Here is a 20,032-nt window from a genome sequence, read left to right as displayed (position 1 = left end):
GGAGACTGTGGAGCACCCCCTGGGAGAATGGGCTACATGCCATGGATTTAGGATGCTGGGAGAGAAGATCACATAATGGTGAAACCTGGTAATTAACCCCCAAAGGAGCTAGAGGCCACCAGATATAACTGTCCCAGCAGAGAGAGGATTTCAAAGTTACAAGTGGTTGCCATATATTCAATTGCATAACACAGTAGACAAGATTTGGAAATTTTCACTTCTTAACCAGTGCTTCACTCATTCTTCATGTAATTTTGTACTATAATCATCTATGTCTAATCTGTATAACAATCTATTTGCAAAATATATACTATGTAAGTAAAGAACTTGAACTCTTCCCAAGTTGAAAAAAGAGAATCATGGTTTTCAGAGAGTTGATAGAATCAACAGCCTATAAGGATAATTTTGTCTGAAATTGACTCTCTGATACCAATATCATGACTGAAAAAATTTGGCCAGACAACTGAATTACTACTTTCTCTTTATAAATTTAGTAACGTACTAGACTTTTTACATTGAGATGTCTGGTTGGCTAACATCATTTAGGTATAGTCTGATAGTGGAGTTTTTCATCTAAGTTATAATGAATTTGAAAGGTCATTTGGTAGTTTCAGTAATTCTTTAAATAAATTATATTAAATAAATTTGGGAATAATATAGTGTGTGTGATTATTAAATTTTATCCCAATAACTGGCTGATTATTAATGTTTACTGAACTTTCTACTTAAATTCTCCATCTATAAAGATACTGAAAAGAAGAAAGAAGTAGATTAAAAAGGTAGCATTATAAGGAAATTTTCCATGAGGAATAAAGTAAACTAAATAAAGCTCAAGAAACATGGAAAACAAGGAGTGGAGGCTAAGTGCCTGGTATTAGCCAGTCCTTTTCTTCTGTCACATGTATGTTTTACTGATGAGATCCTGTTAAAACTTGCCTGATTTAAGTTGATAATTTAATTCCCAGCTTTATCTGTAATATGTGTATATTTATCTACAACTACTTATTAAAATTTTTATTGCATAATTAGTAGTAATATATTTCTTTGACTTCAGGCTACTTTAATATTAAAACTACAAAAAAGGACAGTTAAATCACAAAAAAGCCAGTATTAACTGAAAGGGAAGAAATGTTTTAGCAATGACCCAGAGTGTTAATTACTACAGTCCAGTGCCTTTCTGGCCTTTGAATTTTTCTTAAGCAAAGCACATACTAATAAGAAATAAATCATAATGTTTCAAGTCAAGTAACTTTTCTGAGCATGATGGGTTTTTCTCACCTAGAATAACAAGAAACTTTGGACCAGAGCAGATCACATTTTTAAATTAAGATTTTGTAAAACACTCAGAAACTTTGTTCCAATGGTTGCTTCTCCTATTACTATTCTTTCAAAGCTGAGGGTGCATCGTTCAGTGATAATTCAATGAAAGCATTTCTGTGGAATGTTAAGTGCTATAATATAGATTTATTACTCATGGAAAAACCTAAATTAATGACAGTGAATCGTAAGTAATCTAAAGGAATGGACCATTAACTCACCTTCTAGACCGTCTTTCTCAAGTACAGTATTAAGCAAGTTGCATCATCCTTTGGCAAATGCCCAGTTTCTACTTCACAGATGAATTCTCTGGTGAGTCCCTGAGGTCCTATTATTCTGTACTATTGATTAAGGAGAATTCCTTGTGTCTTCAGTGCCAAATACGGCTGTGGCAGAGTTGATATTCTGTAATAAAAATTTAGATTAATCTGTGTCTTCTCCTGGATGGGCCTCAGACATAACTAAAGTGACATCATACCTGCCCAATACTCAGAGCAATCAATACCCAGCTCACATTCCAAAGAATGTATGATTACATGTGGAGGAATCAATTTAGGTCTAAAATGTCTTAAGGATCGATGTTATATAGCTAAACATCGTGATAAAAACACTTTCATTTGGCCCCTCCAATGATTCTAATTTTGAACAGAATTCATTTTCTTGGTAATGAATTGCCTATAAGATGTTCCCTTTCCAATAGCTACCCATAATTTGATCTCTGAAGGAGCTTATTTGGCTTCTGTTTATAAGAGCACAGTAATTTTTTTTTCTTTTTTTTCATTTATTTTTATTAGTTGGAGGCTAATTACTTTACAATATTGTAGTGGTTTTTGTCATACATTAACATGAATCAGCCATGGATTTGCATGTATTCCCCATCCCGATCCCCCCTCCCACCTCCTTCTCTACCCAATCCCTCTGGGTCTTCCCAGTGCACCAGGCCCAAGCACTTGTCTCATACATCCAGCCTGGGCTGGTGATTTGTTTCACCATAGATAATATACATGTTTCGATGCTGTTCTCTTGAAACATTCCACCCTCGCCTTCTCCCACAGAGTCCAAAAGTCTGTTCTGTACATCTGTGTCTCTTTTTCCGTCTTGCATATAGGGTTATCATTAGCATCTTTCTAAATTCCATATGTATGTGTTAGTATACTGTAATGGTCTTTATCTTTCTGGCTTACTTCACTCTGTATAATGGGCTCCAGTTTCATCCATCTCATTAGAACTGATTCAAATGAATTCTTTTTAACAGCTGAGTAATATTCCATGGTGTATATGTACCACAGCTTCCTTATCCACTCATCTGCTGATGGGCATCTAGGTTGCTTCCATGTCCTGGCTATTATAAACAGTGCTGCAGTGAACACTGGGGTGCACGTGTCTCTTTCAGATCTGGATTCCTCAGTGTGTATGCCCAGGAGTGGTATTGCTGGGTCATATGGCAGTTCTGTTTCCAATTTTTTAAGAAATCTCCACACTGTTCTCCATAGCAGCTATACTAGTTTGCATTCCCACCAACAGTGTAAGAGGGATCCCTTTTCTCCACAGGCTTTCCAGTATTTATTGCTTGTAGACTTTTGGATAGCAGCCATCCTGACTGGCGTGTAATGGTACCTCATTGTGGTTTTGATTTGCATTTCTCTGATGATGAGTGATGTTGAGCATCTTTTCATGTGTTTGTTAGCCATCTGTATGTCTTCTTTGGAGAAATGTCTGCTTAGTTCTTTGGCGCATTTTTTGATTGGGTCATTTATTTTTCTGGAGTTGAGCTGGAGGAGTTGCTTGTATATTTTTGAGATTAATCCTTTGTCTGTTGCTTCATTTGCTATTATTTTCTCCCAATCTGAGGGCTGTCTTTTCACCTTGCTTATAGTTTCCTTTGTTGAAGAGCACAGTAATTTAAATTGTAATGACTTCATGAATCTTAATCAAAGAGAACCATTAAATATTTTAAAAATTGAGATACATCTATGGTTATAAAACATGGAAGTAATTCTCTCTTATTAAGAAAATGTATACTTCTTTAGTTTCTTCCTCAGAAGCTCTGTGGTATCAACATATGGACTCTAGAGTGTTGAGCAGCTGTCATACTGTTGAGTGACTGAAGGGAAAGGGGGAAGGAGTTTCCATGGCCCGTGGTCTCTCATACTCAATCTTATTGTTTCAGTCTGCCAACTCCATTTTTATATACTGAAATTGTTGATCTCAAGTAATATCCTCCCATCTTAGCCCAGGTTCTGTAGAAAACAGAGTAAAGAGGTTATTTGCTAGCACTTTGTTGGATTTGGTACAGTCTTGGGGAAGTAAGAGTGAGGAAGGAGAGATCTGATGCAGGGAGGCAGAGAGAACACACTAGTGCATTCTTGAGCTGGCTAGCTAGCCACAGCAACCAGCAGTAGAGCTAGTTGCTTGGCTGTGTTAGATGGCCCTGAAGAAGTCATATACATCATGGGCTGGTACTTCCTGAGGAAAAAGGAGCACTTCTGGTCACAGGGTGTTAATTTGTTCATATGTCTGCTCTTCCAGAAAGCAGAAAGTGAAAGTGAAGTCGCTCCGTCGTGTCAGACTCTTTTCGACCCCATGGACTGACTATAGCCTACCAGGCTCCTCCATCCATGGGATTTTCCAGGCAGGAATACTGGAGTGGGTTGCCATTTCCTTCTCCAGGAGGTCTTCCCGACCAAAGATTGAACCTGGGTCTCCCACATTGTAGGCAGACACTTCACTGTCTGAGCCACCAGGGAAACCAGAACCAGCATGGGTTCAGCCTCTTGAGTGTCCGGGCACTGCTGTCTCTCCATTTCCATTAGTATGTGGTCTCCTTAGACAGTGGTTGTGGTGCTAAGAGTTAGCTTTCATAACCAAATAACTGGTACAAACCGTCTATAGGGCCACCGTACTTCAGAAGCAAGGCAAGTTGCTAAGACCTAGAGAGAAGGGGGTTTAGGATACACTGGAGTACTGGTCCTGATACAAGGAAAATTCCCCCAAAGCACAATCCTCTATATTGTATATGGTAATTTATATATATGAATGTGTAGGCCTAAATAGCATATGATATGCAGACAACACATATTTAAACACCTAATTGTGCATTTGATATGCACAATAATTTGACTTCATGTGCTATTGTGTTTAAAAATAATCCCAGTTGAGATGGACATGTGTACACTGCTATATTTAAAATAGATAACCAACAAGGACCTACTATACAGCACATGGAACTCTGCTCAATATTCTGTAATGACCTAAATGAAAAAAAGAATTTTAAAAAGAATAGATAATGTATAACTGATCACTTTGCTCTATACCTGAAACTAACACAACATCGTTAATCAGCTATGCTCTAATATCAAATAAAAATAATAGTAATCTCAGTTGAAGCTTATGCTTGATCACATTATGTACAGGAAATAAAATACAGCAGAATCATTAAGAGCATAGACACTTGAATGGACCACTTGTGTTTGAATCCCAGATCCACCATATGGATGTGTAATCTTAAGTCTCAATTTGCCTATCTATAAAATCGAGCTAATTAAGGTCTCTACTTCCTAGGATTGTGATAAGGATTAAATTAATTTATATACATATATATGTGTGTGTATATATATATACATACATGTATATATATATATATTCCGCTTAGAACATTGCATATCACATAACAGGCTCTCAGTATTTGCTATTATCATTATATTTAATCAATTTCCCTTCTTTACTAAAATCAAGTCAGAGAAGCCCACAGAGGAAATTTTTCAGCATAATGACCACAGAACCTCACAAGGTAGGAGATCTGGATTCTCATCTGGGTGCTAACCAGATGACCTTCAGCTGGTCGTATTTAATTGCCCTGTACCTCAGCGTTTTCATCTTTGGACTGAAAGTTCTGAGCTGTTTTCTCAGGGGTAATATCCACCTTTAAAACTGTCTGATTTGCTGGTTTTGCAGAAGTTCTTTTCATTTTTCAGGACAATTTCAAAACTCTTCTAGGTTTCTAGGTGCAAAAATACTGATTAGATGCATGCAAATTTTCCTTATATTTCTTCTGATCTTTTCTGAAGGAATGAAAAAGAAAAGCTCCATTTTTTTTTTTTTTTGGTGTAGGGATGTCACAATAAAAATGATTTATAGAAAATGTCTAGTTTCTGTACATGTATATGTATCTCTATCACTTCCTCACTTATTTAAAATATCACACAATTATACACAATACAGTTAGATAAAGAAAAAAATGTATTGGGAGATGGAAAGCATTTAGGGGTCTTCCAAGAATGTGAGTAATCCAGAAGTTCAGGCCACAGTGTTGCTCATTTGCTGCAGGTTGTCAGTACTACTGATTCCAAGGTTTCTAGAAGTCAACATAAAACCATATAAATGTAAAATTTTGCTATAACAATAAAATACAGAGACAATCTTCTTGTTTTGAAAAAAAGGAATACCTGAAGCATTTTTCATCCTGAGGATCTTTGTGGGAATAGCAATGTGTGATATAATTTAAAAAGGTCCTTGGTGATTCAGTAAATGTAATTATTTGAGAATTAATAACAATAAAGTCCAGGTGTATAGGTGCCATCATGGGATAGTTTAGTGTAGAACAAGCACCAGGTATCTTGAAGAATGGAAGGTCTGTGAATCCTCAAGAAAGTCTCAAGAAAAGTCCTTCTCTCAGCTAAACAGGGAACACCTGGCAGGGAATTTGAGACTGTGTCAAGTACTTAAAGTGCAACTAAGAGTTAGCCCGGGATGGGATTAATAACCATTTGTGAAAACTTAGAATTGTAAATATTAATACTTGAACTACTAGAATCGGGGGAGCTCAAAATCCAAATGATGAGTTCCTGTGATACAATTTCTTCTAACTGCTTCTTCTAATTATTCCAACCTTCTGGCACCTTCTCACCTAAAACATTTCATCCTGTGATTGGAGGTCATGTTGTTGTTCAGTTGCCAAGTTGTGTCCAACTCTTTGCCGCCCCATGGACTGCAGCACGCCAGGCTTTCCTGTCCCTCACCATCTCCCCAACTTTTCCCAAGTTCATGTCCATTGAATCAGTAATGCCATTCAACTATCTCTTCCTCTGTCACCCTCTTCTTCTGCCTTCAATCTTTCCCAGCATCAGGGTCTTTTCCGATGAGTCAGCTGTTCGAATTTATGGGAGGTCATAAATCACCTTATTGTCCTTATTCTCTCCTTTGTCAGGCTATCTTAGTAGACTGCATAGGCACTCATTCTCTGTATTCAAGGCAGTATTCAGTGCTTTTAAGGCTTAAACAAACAAATAGGTAGATGAATGCTGTTTTAAGTCAACATTGTACTCAGGACAAACTACATGCCCTCTAATGATAAATCAGCATCACGTTGTTAATTTGATACCCTCTGATTTTAGAGTTACTCATTCCTTCCTTTCATTTTGTCCTTGGTTACTGGAGCTTTTTGTGGCATAGCATAGATTTTGTCAATAGGATCTTGAATTAGAAAATCATTTTAACTCAGCTGGGTTCATTGCTTTACCATAATAGTGAAAGTCACTTAGTCATGTCCAACTCTTTGTGACCCGATGGACTAGATAGTCCATGGAATTCTCCAGGCCAGAATACTAGAGTGGGTAGCCTTTCGCTTCTCCAGGGTATCTTCCCAACCCAGGGATGGAACACAGGCCTCCTGCATTGTAGGCAGCTTCTTTACCAGCTAAGCCACCAGAGAAGTCCAAGAATACTGGAGTGGGTAGCGTATCCCTTCTCCAGCTGGATCTTCCCGACCCAGGAATCCAACTGAGGTCTTCTGTATTCCAGGCAGATTCTTTACCAACTGATCCAGCATAGTATTCAGTTTAGTTCAGTTGCTCAGTCGTGTCTGACTCTTAGCGACCCCATGGACTAGAGCACGCCAGGCCTCCCTGTTCATCACTAACTCCTGGAATTTACTCAAACTCATGTCCATTGAGTCAGTGATGCCACCCAACCATCTCATCCTCTGTCTTCTCCTTCTCTTCTTGCCTTCAATCTTTTCCAGCATCAGGGTCTTTTCAAATGCGTCAACTCTTCGCATGAGGTGGCCAAAGTATTGGAGTTTCAGCTTCAGCATCAGTCCTTCCAATGAATATTCAGGACTGATCTCCTTTAGGATGGACTGGTTGGCTCTCCTTGCAGTCCAAGGGACTCTCAAGAGTCTTCTCCAACACCACAGTTCAAAAGCATCAATTCTTCTGTGCTCAGCTTTCTTTATTGTCCAACTCTTACATCCATACATGGATACTGGATAAACCATAGCCTTGACTAGATGTACCTTTGTTGGCAAAGTAATGTCTCTGCTTTTGAATATGCTGTCTAGGTCATAACCTTTCTTCCAAGGAGTAAGTAAGCATCTTTTTATTTCATGACTGCAGTCACCATCTGCAGTGATTTTGGAGCCCCCCAAAATAAAGTCTGCCACTGTTTCCACTATTTCTCCATCTATTTGCCATGAAGTGATGGGATCGGATGCCATGATTTTTGTTTTCTGAATGTTGAGCTTTAAGCCAACTTTTTCACACTCCTCTTTCACTTTCATCAAGAGGCTCTTTAGTTCTTCTTCACTTTCTGCCATAAGAATGGTATCATCTGCCTATCTGAGGTTATTGATATTTCTCCTGGCAATCTTGATTCCAGCTTGTGCTTCATGCAGCCCAGCGTTTCTCATGATGTACTCTGCATATAAATTAAATAAGCAGGGAGACAATATACAGCCTTGACGTACTCCTTTTCCTATTTGGAACCAGTCTGTTGTTCCATGTCCAGTTCTAACTGTTGTTTCTTGACCTGCATACAGGTTTCTCAAGAGGCAGGTCAGGTGGTCTGATATTTCCATCTCTTTCAGAATTTTCCACAGTTTATTGTGATTCACACAGTCAAAGTCTTTGGCATAGTCAATAAAGCAGAAATAGATGTTTTTCTGGAATTCTTGCTTTTTTGATGATCCAGCAGATGTTGACAATTAAATCCTTGGTTCCTCTGCCTTTTTTAAAACCAGCTTGAACATTTGGTATTTCACTGTAGTATTAATTAGTCCTAAATATGCAGAATCTAGGGGAAATGATATTCTTACAAATGCAAGTGTATCTGATACAGGAAGTAAAGCATAATGTCTGACTTTCAGAGCCTCCAACACATTATCTGAACTAAATTTTTCTGGTTTAATAATTTTGTTGTCTCTGATCACACATTAGTAAATTTTTGGCATTTAAACAAAGTTTATTTTGGGTAAAAAGACACTTTTTAAAATTAAAGAGAATATTAGAAACTGTGACCATCCTATTGAGAACAACTCTGGAAGATAAAAAATAAAACAATTAAGCTGCTAAATGAATTAAAAACTACAATTTGAGAATTATTCTTTTTTTGTGTATGTATAATTCAACTTCATAGACCATGTACTAAAAGGAAGCTAAACTTTACATTTTACTAACTTAGTAGCTCTTCACCTGAAAGATAATGTTTGTAAAGTTTCAGATTAATTTTGCATACTAAATGATATCACATTATTCAGTTCCATCCTTCGTTTATACAGTCTTGAACATCTTTTATGTGCAGGAAGCTACTGAGTATCCAGTGTATGTGTACTGGTGTTGTGTTTAATATAAACAAACAAACAGTGATACTTTTCCTCATGAAGCTTTACTTCTAGAAACCTCCATGTACATTTAGATTTTTAAAAAGTTAAAGTTTAAAACTTTGGGGAACCATCCATTGTTGAGTAAAATTATAATCTTATAAGTGTTTCCCTAGCACTGGGAGTCATCCATATAGGAACATAGCTAATCTATAGTTTTGGAAGCTGGAATATAGAACAAAATTAGGTGAATCTCTGGAAATGTGACTGTTATCTATCACTTTTGTTTTTCCGTTAGTCTGAGTTGGCCTGTTTATGTTGTAAACCAAACTATTAGTACTATTTCACTGCTTTTCAGTTTTGTCCTCATAGTTATTTAATTGAATCTTCTGTATTTTGATCTTTTCTTCTTGAAATATTAAGTCTCAACATCACCTTGTAGATTATGACTACATTTAAGATGCCAAATAAGATGATTTAATATTGACTTGTAACATTACTACATTATGACTTTTTTTAGAGAGGGTTCATCTCCTGGAAATTTTTCTTCACTTATAATCAGCTTCCACATTCAGTTTAAGAGGAAAACATATGGAAACCTTTTCACCAGTTGCTGAAGACTTGAAAATGCAACAAAATGCAAGCCAGTAGCATGCATAGGCTATAGAATTGTTGCCCTCAACCTGTGATGTCCCAAATGTCCATGAAATTAGCAGGGTCCTTCAGAAACAATGTGAATTCCTTTGCTGTCATCATATTTTCATCTCTATTGTGGGGATAAACTGTTTTATCCATCAAGAAGCAAGGGACGGTATAATTTATTCTTATCTCAATATTTTTTCTCATATAAGGCAAATTTCTGAAGAATTGAATGGCTTTTTTTTTCTTCAGGTCTTGATCCTTCCTTCCTCCCTCCCTCCCTCCCCTCCATCAAGTGCTAAAGACTTGAGCCACTCTTAGACAGAGTGGAGAATTATCAGCAATTTTATTACAGACTTCAATTATACTAGAAGCAAATCATGATGTTGAATACTTCCATTCAATGACTGATTTTATCATAGGTCTGACATATGATCACCCTTGACCTTGAAAGAGTCATAACAATCTTATTTAGAAAACAGCTGATGATGCGTTACTTCTGGTGATCAGAACTTTTTGCCTAAGGGAAAATTCAAATTGTGGAGCTGTTCCTGATTATTTACTTATTTATTTTTTTACCTTAACCTTCCTTTGTGACCTTGGAATAATTTAAAGACTGAAACTACAGGTTGAAGGTATAGTGCCTATATAACACCCTTAGGCAGTTCAAGTGGAATTGGGAGTGGAGAGGGACGAGGAATTCCACTTTTAAAAATACTTTTAAAAAGTAGGGTTCCTTGGAGATAGATCTTTTAAAAGTATCTAAATGCTATAGTAAATACTTGCTATGTTCCCTAACTAAGATACTTTTAAAAGATCTTTCTCCAATATGCCTAGAAAAGCTAATCTGCAATAGATATGAAATGAAAGATTTTTTTCCAGATAGTCTATTATTTTATTGTATGAAAACTTTCTAGTTTCACTTTCAAAGTTTTATTTTTTTATGTCGTGATCAAATTTCTAATGAGATTAAATTATACATCCAGTGTTCCGTTCAGTTCAGTTGCTCATTCATGTCTGACTCTTTGCGACCCCATGGACTGTAGCACTCCAGGCTTCCCTGTCCATCACCAACTCCTGGAGCTTTATATACCCAGAAGCAGTCCTCAAAGGACAACAAAGTACAAAGATAAATAATATTAAAGATGTTCTGAAGAGGGAGCTTCCAATTCAATCTAACAGAAGAAATTCAAAAGAGTGGTCAATCCCTCTTAATGAAGTAATTTTGCTGCTTCTAGATCAGCATATCTTTTTTGTTCAACATTTTCTTGTTTCAAATGAGTGTCATCATCTCCCCCAAGGTATTGTTATTGGAATTTATATATTATGTGAGAGAAATGTGTAATCTTTGCTCAGAGAGTTAAGTTTGAAAAGAAGGCAATTTGCTACCTTGTCTTTCTTGGTGCTCATAAGGTCTGTCCATCATGAGTGATTTCAGTTACCGAAGAGGATGTTGTGATTTTAGAATCTATTGTGCAGGTGGCTCTGGCAGATCTTTGAGTTGGTCTACCTACTTTTGTTTTTCCTCAAGAATATACAGCATGCTGGCATCTTCCATCTTCTTTGGATGTCTTGATGACTGTCTTTGTATGTTGTACTGAGTCAATAGAAGAATCAATCTTTCTAGCTCCCTTGCTTCTTTAGTTGATAGAAAATTACAGTGCAGTTCCTTAAGCCAATAATTTCTTATCACTGTTTTACTGGCAAAGTCTATCACAAAGGGAGTTGGTTAAACTGGGAAGTAAAAGTTCTGTAAATAGCTCTGGCAATGGGAGGAAAGTCAAAGATTGTTGGGTCTAAAAGGAAGAATCAAATGTTGCTCACTAATTTTATAAAACACCTGAAGAGCAGACAAAAGGGTCTTCTTTCAGTTTTTCTCAAACTGTGTTGTAATGACAGTATGGTTTTGTGTGTCTGTGTGGTTTTGTTTTTGTTTTGTTTTTGACTTCACAGGAAGAGGTTTAAACATGAAGGCAAACCTTTTAGATGTTAGCATGGCTACATATAAAGCAAAGCTGCCTTTTTTTTTCTTTTCTCTGCTTCCATTTAGGCCTATCACATAATTTAAGAAAAAATAAAATTTAATCACAGGAGCTCTTATATAGTGTGAAAAAAAACCCTGATCAATTTTGTTTTCGCAGCACGATATTATCAAAGATTTAAGAGACAAATTTGCCAGCCTCGGCGAGAACTCTCTGGTAACAGCATAAATGTCTGTGTTGGTTGCTTTTGATTTAAAGGTTTCTTTTTTCATTTGTTTGAGCCCATTTCTTCCCCCCCTCTTTTTAGTTTACTTTCTTTTTCATATTCTGTAACTAGCAAGCCTTCATTTTTTAAACCTCTTCCATCTTCCAGTGTCTATTTTCTGTACTTTGGATGGAAAGTTTATGGCAGCAAAGCTGTCACTCTGGCTACTTCTGCTGCAGCTCTTCCTGCTCTTAGGTCATATATGTTTTGGCCGTTGTGTTTATGGACATGATACTAATTGACTGTTTCATGTCCCATTGACTAAGCTTCTCTACCACGCCATTTGATGGACGCGCTGTCATAGGGCTCTATGCAACTTTCATTCTGCAACTTATACTGCTTGGTTCCGTCTCAATTCTCCAGCGAACTGAATAGCTCAAGTGAATGATCCTACCAGTCTTGAACTTGCTGTGCCTTTATATTTTATTTTGATTTCCTTCTGTATGTTTTCAATGGTAGTTTCAGTGGAAAAGAACAATCTCCAGCCATTGCTCTAGCAGTACCATGCAGTATCGTTTGTTACCACCTGAGAATACAAAATATAAAGGCACATTGCTTCTTTTATTCTTTGGGGGGGGACTGGGGAGATCTGTTATCATAAGTCCACTACTTAGTTGAAGCCTACCTTTTTATCCATATCAGCTTTCAATTTTGCTTAAACTCCAACACGTCCTCAGTTGATGTTTTTCTGTCACTCAGTGATAACTTGCAACTCAAGCCATTTGCTGAGCAGTATCAAGTTATGGCCATGACTTGGGAGATGATTGTAAACATGGCAAACTGATGCACAAATGTATCATTCAGAAAGTGCAAGTTTCAATGATGAAGTATAGTACTTCAAAAGTATGATACAGGCTTTGGACTAATCTAGTCATTGAAATTAAGAAAATTCATCCTGTTAAACAAGTACCAAAAGTCTATCACAAGAAATATGAAGGGAAAAACCGAGAGCTGACTATGTTAGCATCTGTTGGATAACATTGTTGGTGTTGAAATGGTCCATAATGTTGTCATAGAGCCCATACATGAAGAGATGATGAAAATATGGTTTATAGAAAGCTACTCTGCTTAATGATAGTCACGACATAAATGGTTGGGATTTGTGTTCAGGAAAAAGAAATGGAAAAGCAAAAGCTTCTATACCAGCAAGCCAGGCTCCACGACCGCGGTGCTGCTGAGATGGTGCTGCAGACCATCAGTGCCAGCAAAGGTGAGCTCATTGCCCTCTCTTGGGAGGGCTGATTCTTCAGATTTCCCCGTACTCCCTGGGAGCTGCCTTGTTGGTATTATACTGACTTATTTAGTTTCTGAATTTCATGTTTATGATGAAGTCAGGTGACTTCATAAAGGCCAACTCTTTTGCCAGATCCAATGTTAATTATTTTCAATCAAAGTCTTAACTAAGAGATCTATTTTGTTTCTGTTCATTAAGTCTTGGAATTATATTGGGACACAATGCTAACAAACTGATCAGGTAAATCAGGGGTGGGCAAACACTTTCTGTGAGAGGCCAGGTAGTAAATATTTTCAGTTTTTCAAGCATTGGGGTCTCAGGGCAACTCTTCAACTCTGCCATAGTGTCTGCCATCTAGAGACAATACATAAACAGTGTGGCCTTGTTTCAATAAAACTTTATTTACAAAAATAGGTACCAAGCTGGATGTGGCCCTCAGGACCCGTGATATAAATGTTTAGATTTTTAAAGTGAGTCATTTTTAGCAATTCAAGTGCTATTGCATTTTTCAATAGCCAGGCAATTCAAGCTGCTTTTTCTTCCACTAGTAACATCATCTTTATGAAAACTTTTTACTATAATTTGAATGGAATGGAAAAGTAATAGTCGATATTAAACACTCCTCTCCAAATACAAGGATTGCTTCATTTTTAAGATAAGTGGAGGTGAATTACATTAAAAATAAAACATAATATGCTAAATTATAGACAACAAGTTGGATTTTAAATTTTGTCATTATTGCTTGAAGAACTTAAAATTATGACTAGTCATCTTAATAAGATAAAAGTTATGAAATGGAAATCATAAAAGTTGTTCAAACATACTTGAGGGAGGAGGGAGAAAGTTTTAAGTGGCTTACGTTCATTTCAATATTATTTTATTTCACATGATTAGTTTTAAATTTTAATAATTTTAGATATCAGTATTTCAAAATCATTTGTTTCTGTCTGTTCCTTTTTTCTGTTTTCTCATGTAATTTCAATTTGTGGACATAGTAAACAGAATTTAGTAAAAACATTGATGGCAACATATGCATTATGACTTAATTTTCTTTTGGTATATAAGTCAGTCTGTCCTCTACCATGGCACACATTTGTAGGAAGCTAATAATGACTTTAAAAGTGCACATTTTGAGATGTAATTAGTTAATGTAGCAAGTGAAGAGATACAAGGAACACTATATTTTCTATTTTTAAGGTGAAACTGGACCCATGGTGGCTGCTACTTTGAAACTTGGAATTGCTATCTTAAATGGAGGGAACTCGACAGTGCAGCAGGTATGTCATTAAGCCTTTCACACAATGTGCTTTTCAAATAGATGGACCATATAGCCATCCTGTTGAACTATTTCAGTCATCCTAAAAGAACAGTTAGTTGTACATTTTTTTTCACTTTCTATGTAAAATATGTTTTTATTTTATGGTCTTGTTCTAGTATCCAGATATCTTCTAGTTAGCGCAATCAACACAGCTTCTGGGTACGACAATAGATCATATTTCTCTTTAGAAGTCTGAAGTCATGTCATGTGGTGTTGTCATTTGCAATGCTGCATTTCACGTGACCAAGTCAGCATAAAGCAGCTGTTTTGTTTTAATACTGAAATATAAATATCCTTACCTAGGCAGCCTAGTTTGGGAACATGTTTCATAGTGTTATACCTCCTATAAGTTGACTCTTGAGATTTTGTTAATAGTATGAAGCTGGCTCCTGGATTAACATGTAAATAGGATGCACTGTTCAGAATTTTTTCCAGTTATAAATCTTTGTATTCTCCTAAGATAAGATAAAAATCACTTCCCAACCAAGTTTTATAACTATATTCAGTTTGAAAGTTAGACGTTATCAGGACTGGGGATTTGATAATGCAATTTCTCTACACAACTGAATGCAAAGATCTGTAAGTTTGTTAGAATAAGAGTATCTGAGTGACTTACTATAAATTAATAAATACTAGAGAGTGTGTGAAGAGAAAGGAACCCTCCTACACTGTTGGTGGGAATGTAAATTGGTACAGCCACTATGGAAAACAGTATGGAGGTTCTTCAGAGAACTAAAAATAGGATTAAAATATAAGCCCGCAATCCTACTCCTGGACATGTATTCAGAAAAAACTATAATTGAGAAAGAAACATGTACTACTGTGTTCATAGCAGCACAGTTTACAATAGCTGAAACATGGAAACAGATTAAATGTGCATCGACATATGATGGATAAATAAGTGGTACATATACACAATGGAATACTACTCAGCCATTAAAAATGGATGAAATAATGCCATGACATTCACATCAGCATGGATACAACTAGAGGCTTTCATAAGAAGTGAAGTACCTCAGAAAGAGAAAGACAGACACCGTTTCATTTATATGTGAAATCTAAAATATTCCACAATTGAACCTATCTGCAAAATGAAAACAGACGCAAAGATGTAGAGAACAGACTTGTGGTTACCAAGGGGGAGGAGAGTAGGGAAGGGCTTAGAAGTTGGAATTAGAAGATGCAAACTATTATATACAGAGTGGATAACCAACAACATCCTACTGTATAGCACAGGGAACAATAAACCATAATGGAAAAGACTATAAAACAAAGGTGTATGTGTATATAACTGAGTCTCTTTGCTATACAGCAAAAATTAATACAACACTGTAAATCAAGTTTATGTCACTAGTGTATATATATATATATATATATATATGAGTGACTTAAGAAAAAAAACAGGAACAGAGTGACAAGCATGTACTGCATGCCTCTGGGGACACAGCTGACATTGTGTCTCTGAGCACAGAAAAAATTCTTTTTTTTTTTTTTTTTTAATTTTATTTTTTTAATTTTATTTTATTAGTTGGAGGCCAATTACTTCACAACATTTCAGTGGATTTTGTCATACATTGACACGAATCAGCCATTGAGTTACACGTATTCCCCATCCCGATCCCCCCTCCCACCTCCCTCTCCACCCGACTCCTCTGGGTCCTCCCAGTGCACCAGGCCCGAGCACTCGTCTCATGCATCCCACCTGGGCTAGTGATCTGATTCACTGGAGAAAAAATTCTTATGCTTATTGAAAAACAGTAAAATATAAACTTCAGATGGTGTTATTCTAAAACTAAGATCTCTTGTTTATATATCTTGGCTTCTGTATGAGAAAGAACAGTTGATGAACAGGGAACTAATAACTATTCTTTCCTGGCTGAGTTTTAGTGAGGCAGGTAATGGGCTTCTCTCTTTGAAGGAAAGGAAGGCTGGTGAGAACCTTAGAATGTTTGACTTCAAGTTGTTGTGAACCTCAGAATCACTGAGGTGGGAATCACTACAGTGGGACAAAGCCATGAATATGTTCCTAGAAGACCTTTGAGTCTAAGAAAAGAAAAACAGAAAATTGTGAAGGCCTCTTTTGGATTGGCTCAGTTTTGAACTAGATGAAGTGTTGATTTGGCCGAAAAGTTCATTTGGGTTCTTCTGTAATATCTTATAGGAAAATATGAACAATATTTTTGGCCAAACTAGTAGTAGAAGAACTGAAAAATTCATGTTTACCTTGTTCTCAAATTGTGTGCTTTTTTTACTGTAAATATAATCATTACATGTTATAATTGTATTGAAAACTCTGGCCTCTTCTTGGTGTAATGTTTATAAGTGCACAAAGTAAAATTACACAGGTTGACAAAAGAAATAAAGTATATTGAAATGTGGTTATCAAAATGTTATATAACAGGTTTTTTATAAAGTTGTGTATTTCCTTATGAATTCATTAAATAAAAGATCTAGTGCTTAGTCTAACAATTATTGAGAAGAAAAGATTAAATACTTTTAAGTAGCTATAACAACTGTAATGTGATAGGAAAATATCCGAAATGTTTATTGGTAACAAAGTCGTAGCCATTATTAATCCTACTTGTGTTTGTTGCTTAGATTACTTGTTGAAAGGAATGCTAAATTTCAGTTAGAAATTAGCAAAGATAAAAGTGAATTTTTTTACTATCCAATTTACAGATTTTCTTTTTTGATTTCCATAGTAAAAGACTATATGACTTTTTTAAAATGTAAGGGAAAATAAAGAAAACCTACCTAATCTCTCCACAATACTGATCAAGAAATAGTTTCCCTTAGCTTATGTATTACTTCAAAAGATCTTAATTATATATATATATATATATATATATATATACACACACACACACACACACACACATACACACACACATATACATATACATATATATATCCAGAATCCTTGGAGTTAAAAGGAACCTTGAGAGATCATGTAATAAATATACTCACTGTATGTACAGATCCTTTCTTTTTCTCTCTAAACCTTCAGATATACCTTCCTTTGCCATGTAAGCCATGTTCATTTTGTTTTAAAAGGCCAATGATTAATAACTGCTTCATGTTTATTACACCGGTAAGTTATCACACACACACATACACCCCCAAAACAGCTATGTTGTATGTGTCTGTATTTGTATTGATCTATGCATGTGTAGGTGTATCCATATGTGTGCAAACACACACACACACACTACACTTTGTGTGTGTGTGTGTGTATGCAGCCTTCACATATTTAGTTTTATATTACCTTTAACTCTAATTTCTTAAAAAAGATTAGTTAACCATCATTTTGACTGCTTAGCCGATCCCTGTCTAAATAGCACTGATAGTAGGAATTTAAGATTCAAAGAAGAGCAGTGTCTTTATTTTCTTAGTGTTTCTCTTATTATCTGCAATGTACTTCTTATTTGAAACCTCCAGCACATCCTATTCACAGTCGAAGTAGCTGTTTCCCTATGGCATATGACAATATACTCACAGCTATGCATTGCATTAGTATTTTTTACATTTATGTTTAACCAATATGTTGACCACAGAATCTGGACATCATTCTGAGAACAGAGGAGAAAAATTAATAGCCAAATGGTTCCCACCATTCCTTGAGTTTAGAGACCATGGTAATGGAAACTGAGTTTCTGTCTTAGCAGTATATGGTAGTCAGAGCTCTTGGATGACTGCTTTTTAAGGAGCTCACCTTTTTTTTTTTTTTTTAATTAATCTGTTTATTTTAATTGGAGGCTAATTACTTTACAATATTGTGGTGGTTTTTGCCATACATCGACATGAATCAGCCATGAGTGTACATGTGTCCCACCATCCTGAACCCCGCTCCCACCTGCCTCCCCACCCCATCCCTCTGGGTTGTCCCAGAGCACCAGCTTTGAGTGCCCTGCATCACGCATCAAACTTCCATTGGAGCTTACTTTTGTAGTGAAATCTGTGAATAGCATTCAGATGGGCCTTCTTCCCAGTAAACTTGAACTAAGTATCTGAATCTCTAAATGCTGACAGAGTGACTTGAAGAGAACTAAGGGTACTATTTTCCCCGATGTTTATACTGCTTGTGGTGTTTTGTAAAGCACCTCCTTTGCTCCAAGCCATGGGTGTGTCCTGCTGCACACACACAGAAATGTGCAAGTCTCTTGATGTGACAGGCGTGTCACTATTTCATGGTCATGTTTGTATGCACTGATATTTTTTATCTTTATTTTAGCATAGAAAGAATATTTTGTTGTTTCTTATTTAACAAAAAACAAGATTTATGTTCAGTGACCATGTGGTTTATCTATTTACTGCAGAAAATGCTTGACTACCTCAAGGAGAAAAAGGATGTGGGCTTCTTTCAGAGCCTGGCTGGCCTGATGCAGTCCTGCAGGTAAGCACCTGCTTTCCTTGCTTTAGTTCCACTCAGTGGTTGTATCTTTAAAAGTACTTTTTTTACATTACTGATGGTACTTATATACAGAAATTTTTTTTTATTGAAACAGTTTTTTAAATTTAATTAATTTTTATTGGAGTATATAGTTGTTTTAGAATGTTGTGTTCACAGTAGATTTTTTAATGGTTAAACACACTTTCAAGTGGGGCAAAAATATGCAGGTGTCTTATATTCTGTCTTGCTGTTAGATGTTAGTAATATCTGCATTACTAACTTGTTCCATGTTAATAATGTCTTAAAATAATATTCCTTGTGCTTAAATAGGGACCTTGGATGATTTCTGAAAACCAGAAAAGTCCATTTCATTTTATCTATGAGCTTTGAGATCACGTCTCATCTTCCCTACAATGATCCTTAACCAAATAATTTATGATCATTTTCTAGTTTTTACAGTGTTTAAAATCATTCAGATAGCATTTGACTAAAGAACCTGACACATACTTAATGTGATAAGCTATTCCAACTGGAAAAACATGTTTATTATGCCTGCTGACTTTGTAATGTTCTTCCAAGTTGAAACCCATTAATGGCATATACTTGACTTTCAAATGGATCATTTCAGTGTGGTCCCTGGAGAGGTGGTCTGCTACAAAAAAACACTATTGGTAGACATTGAGTCAGGGTGTTTTCAATGCATAATAGCATTCGGTTCACACTTCATGATATACATTGCCCTTCTGAAGAAAGGAAAGGTTCTGTTAGTCCTCTAAATGTTTTTCTCCCTGTTATTGCAGTGTCCTCGACCTAAATGCATTTGAGCGACAAAACAAAGCTGAAGGACTTGGGATGGTGACTGAGGAAGGATCAGGTACTGATCACTTAAAAAGATCACCTGTCCCCACTTCTTCCCTGAAATTACCTTTCCAGTACAGAGAGATGCAAGGTTATCTAAATGGACACCATGCTTACGTGACTCATTTAAAAGTTCGTAGTTAGACACCTATATAGGTCACATCCAAGACCCCAAACCTAACCTTCCATGTTGGTAATTGACTCCTTGTTATTTCAGACCCACTGTCTGTGACCTTTCCCCTAGCTGGGGATAAACAACCCTTATCATAGAATTATATCTAAAATTATAAAGTGCATGAATGAGCCAAATTAGAAAATGTTTGACTTCCTTTGGCCATTTTAGCAAACTGGCAGGCTTCCAGATTCTATCTCCTTAGGATAGAAATGCTTTCAGAGCCTTCAGTCCATCAATATTCTTACTACTCTTCCCTTTTA

The 20,032-nt window shown here is 36.3% G+C and overlaps 1 protein-coding gene across 1 annotated transcript in view; it reads left to right on the top strand.

The window, feature by feature from the left end:
• RYR2 (ryanodine receptor 2) overlaps positions 1–20,032 on the top strand; it is an 813,831-nt gene that overhangs the window by 705,100 nt on the left and 88,699 nt on the right. Inside the window, exons 82-85 of the mRNA XM_065922240.1 lie at positions 12,908–13,007; positions 14,229–14,308; positions 18,666–18,742; positions 19,540–19,613. Of these exons, the coding sequence (XP_065778312.1) occupies positions 12,908–13,007; positions 14,229–14,308; positions 18,666–18,742; positions 19,540–19,613 (331 nt within the window). The remainder of the gene's footprint in view (positions 1–12,907; positions 13,008–14,228; positions 14,309–18,665; positions 18,743–19,539; positions 19,614–20,032) is intronic.

The sequence above is a fragment of the Muntiacus reevesi genome, chromosome 2, assembly GCF_963930625.1.
Source record: "Muntiacus reevesi chromosome 2, mMunRee1.1, whole genome shotgun sequence".
NCBI classification, from domain to species: domain Eukaryota; kingdom Metazoa; phylum Chordata; class Mammalia; order Artiodactyla; family Cervidae; genus Muntiacus; species Muntiacus reevesi.
Note: the sequence above shows the minus strand (reverse complement) of the source record. Positions and strands in the feature narration are given on the sequence as shown.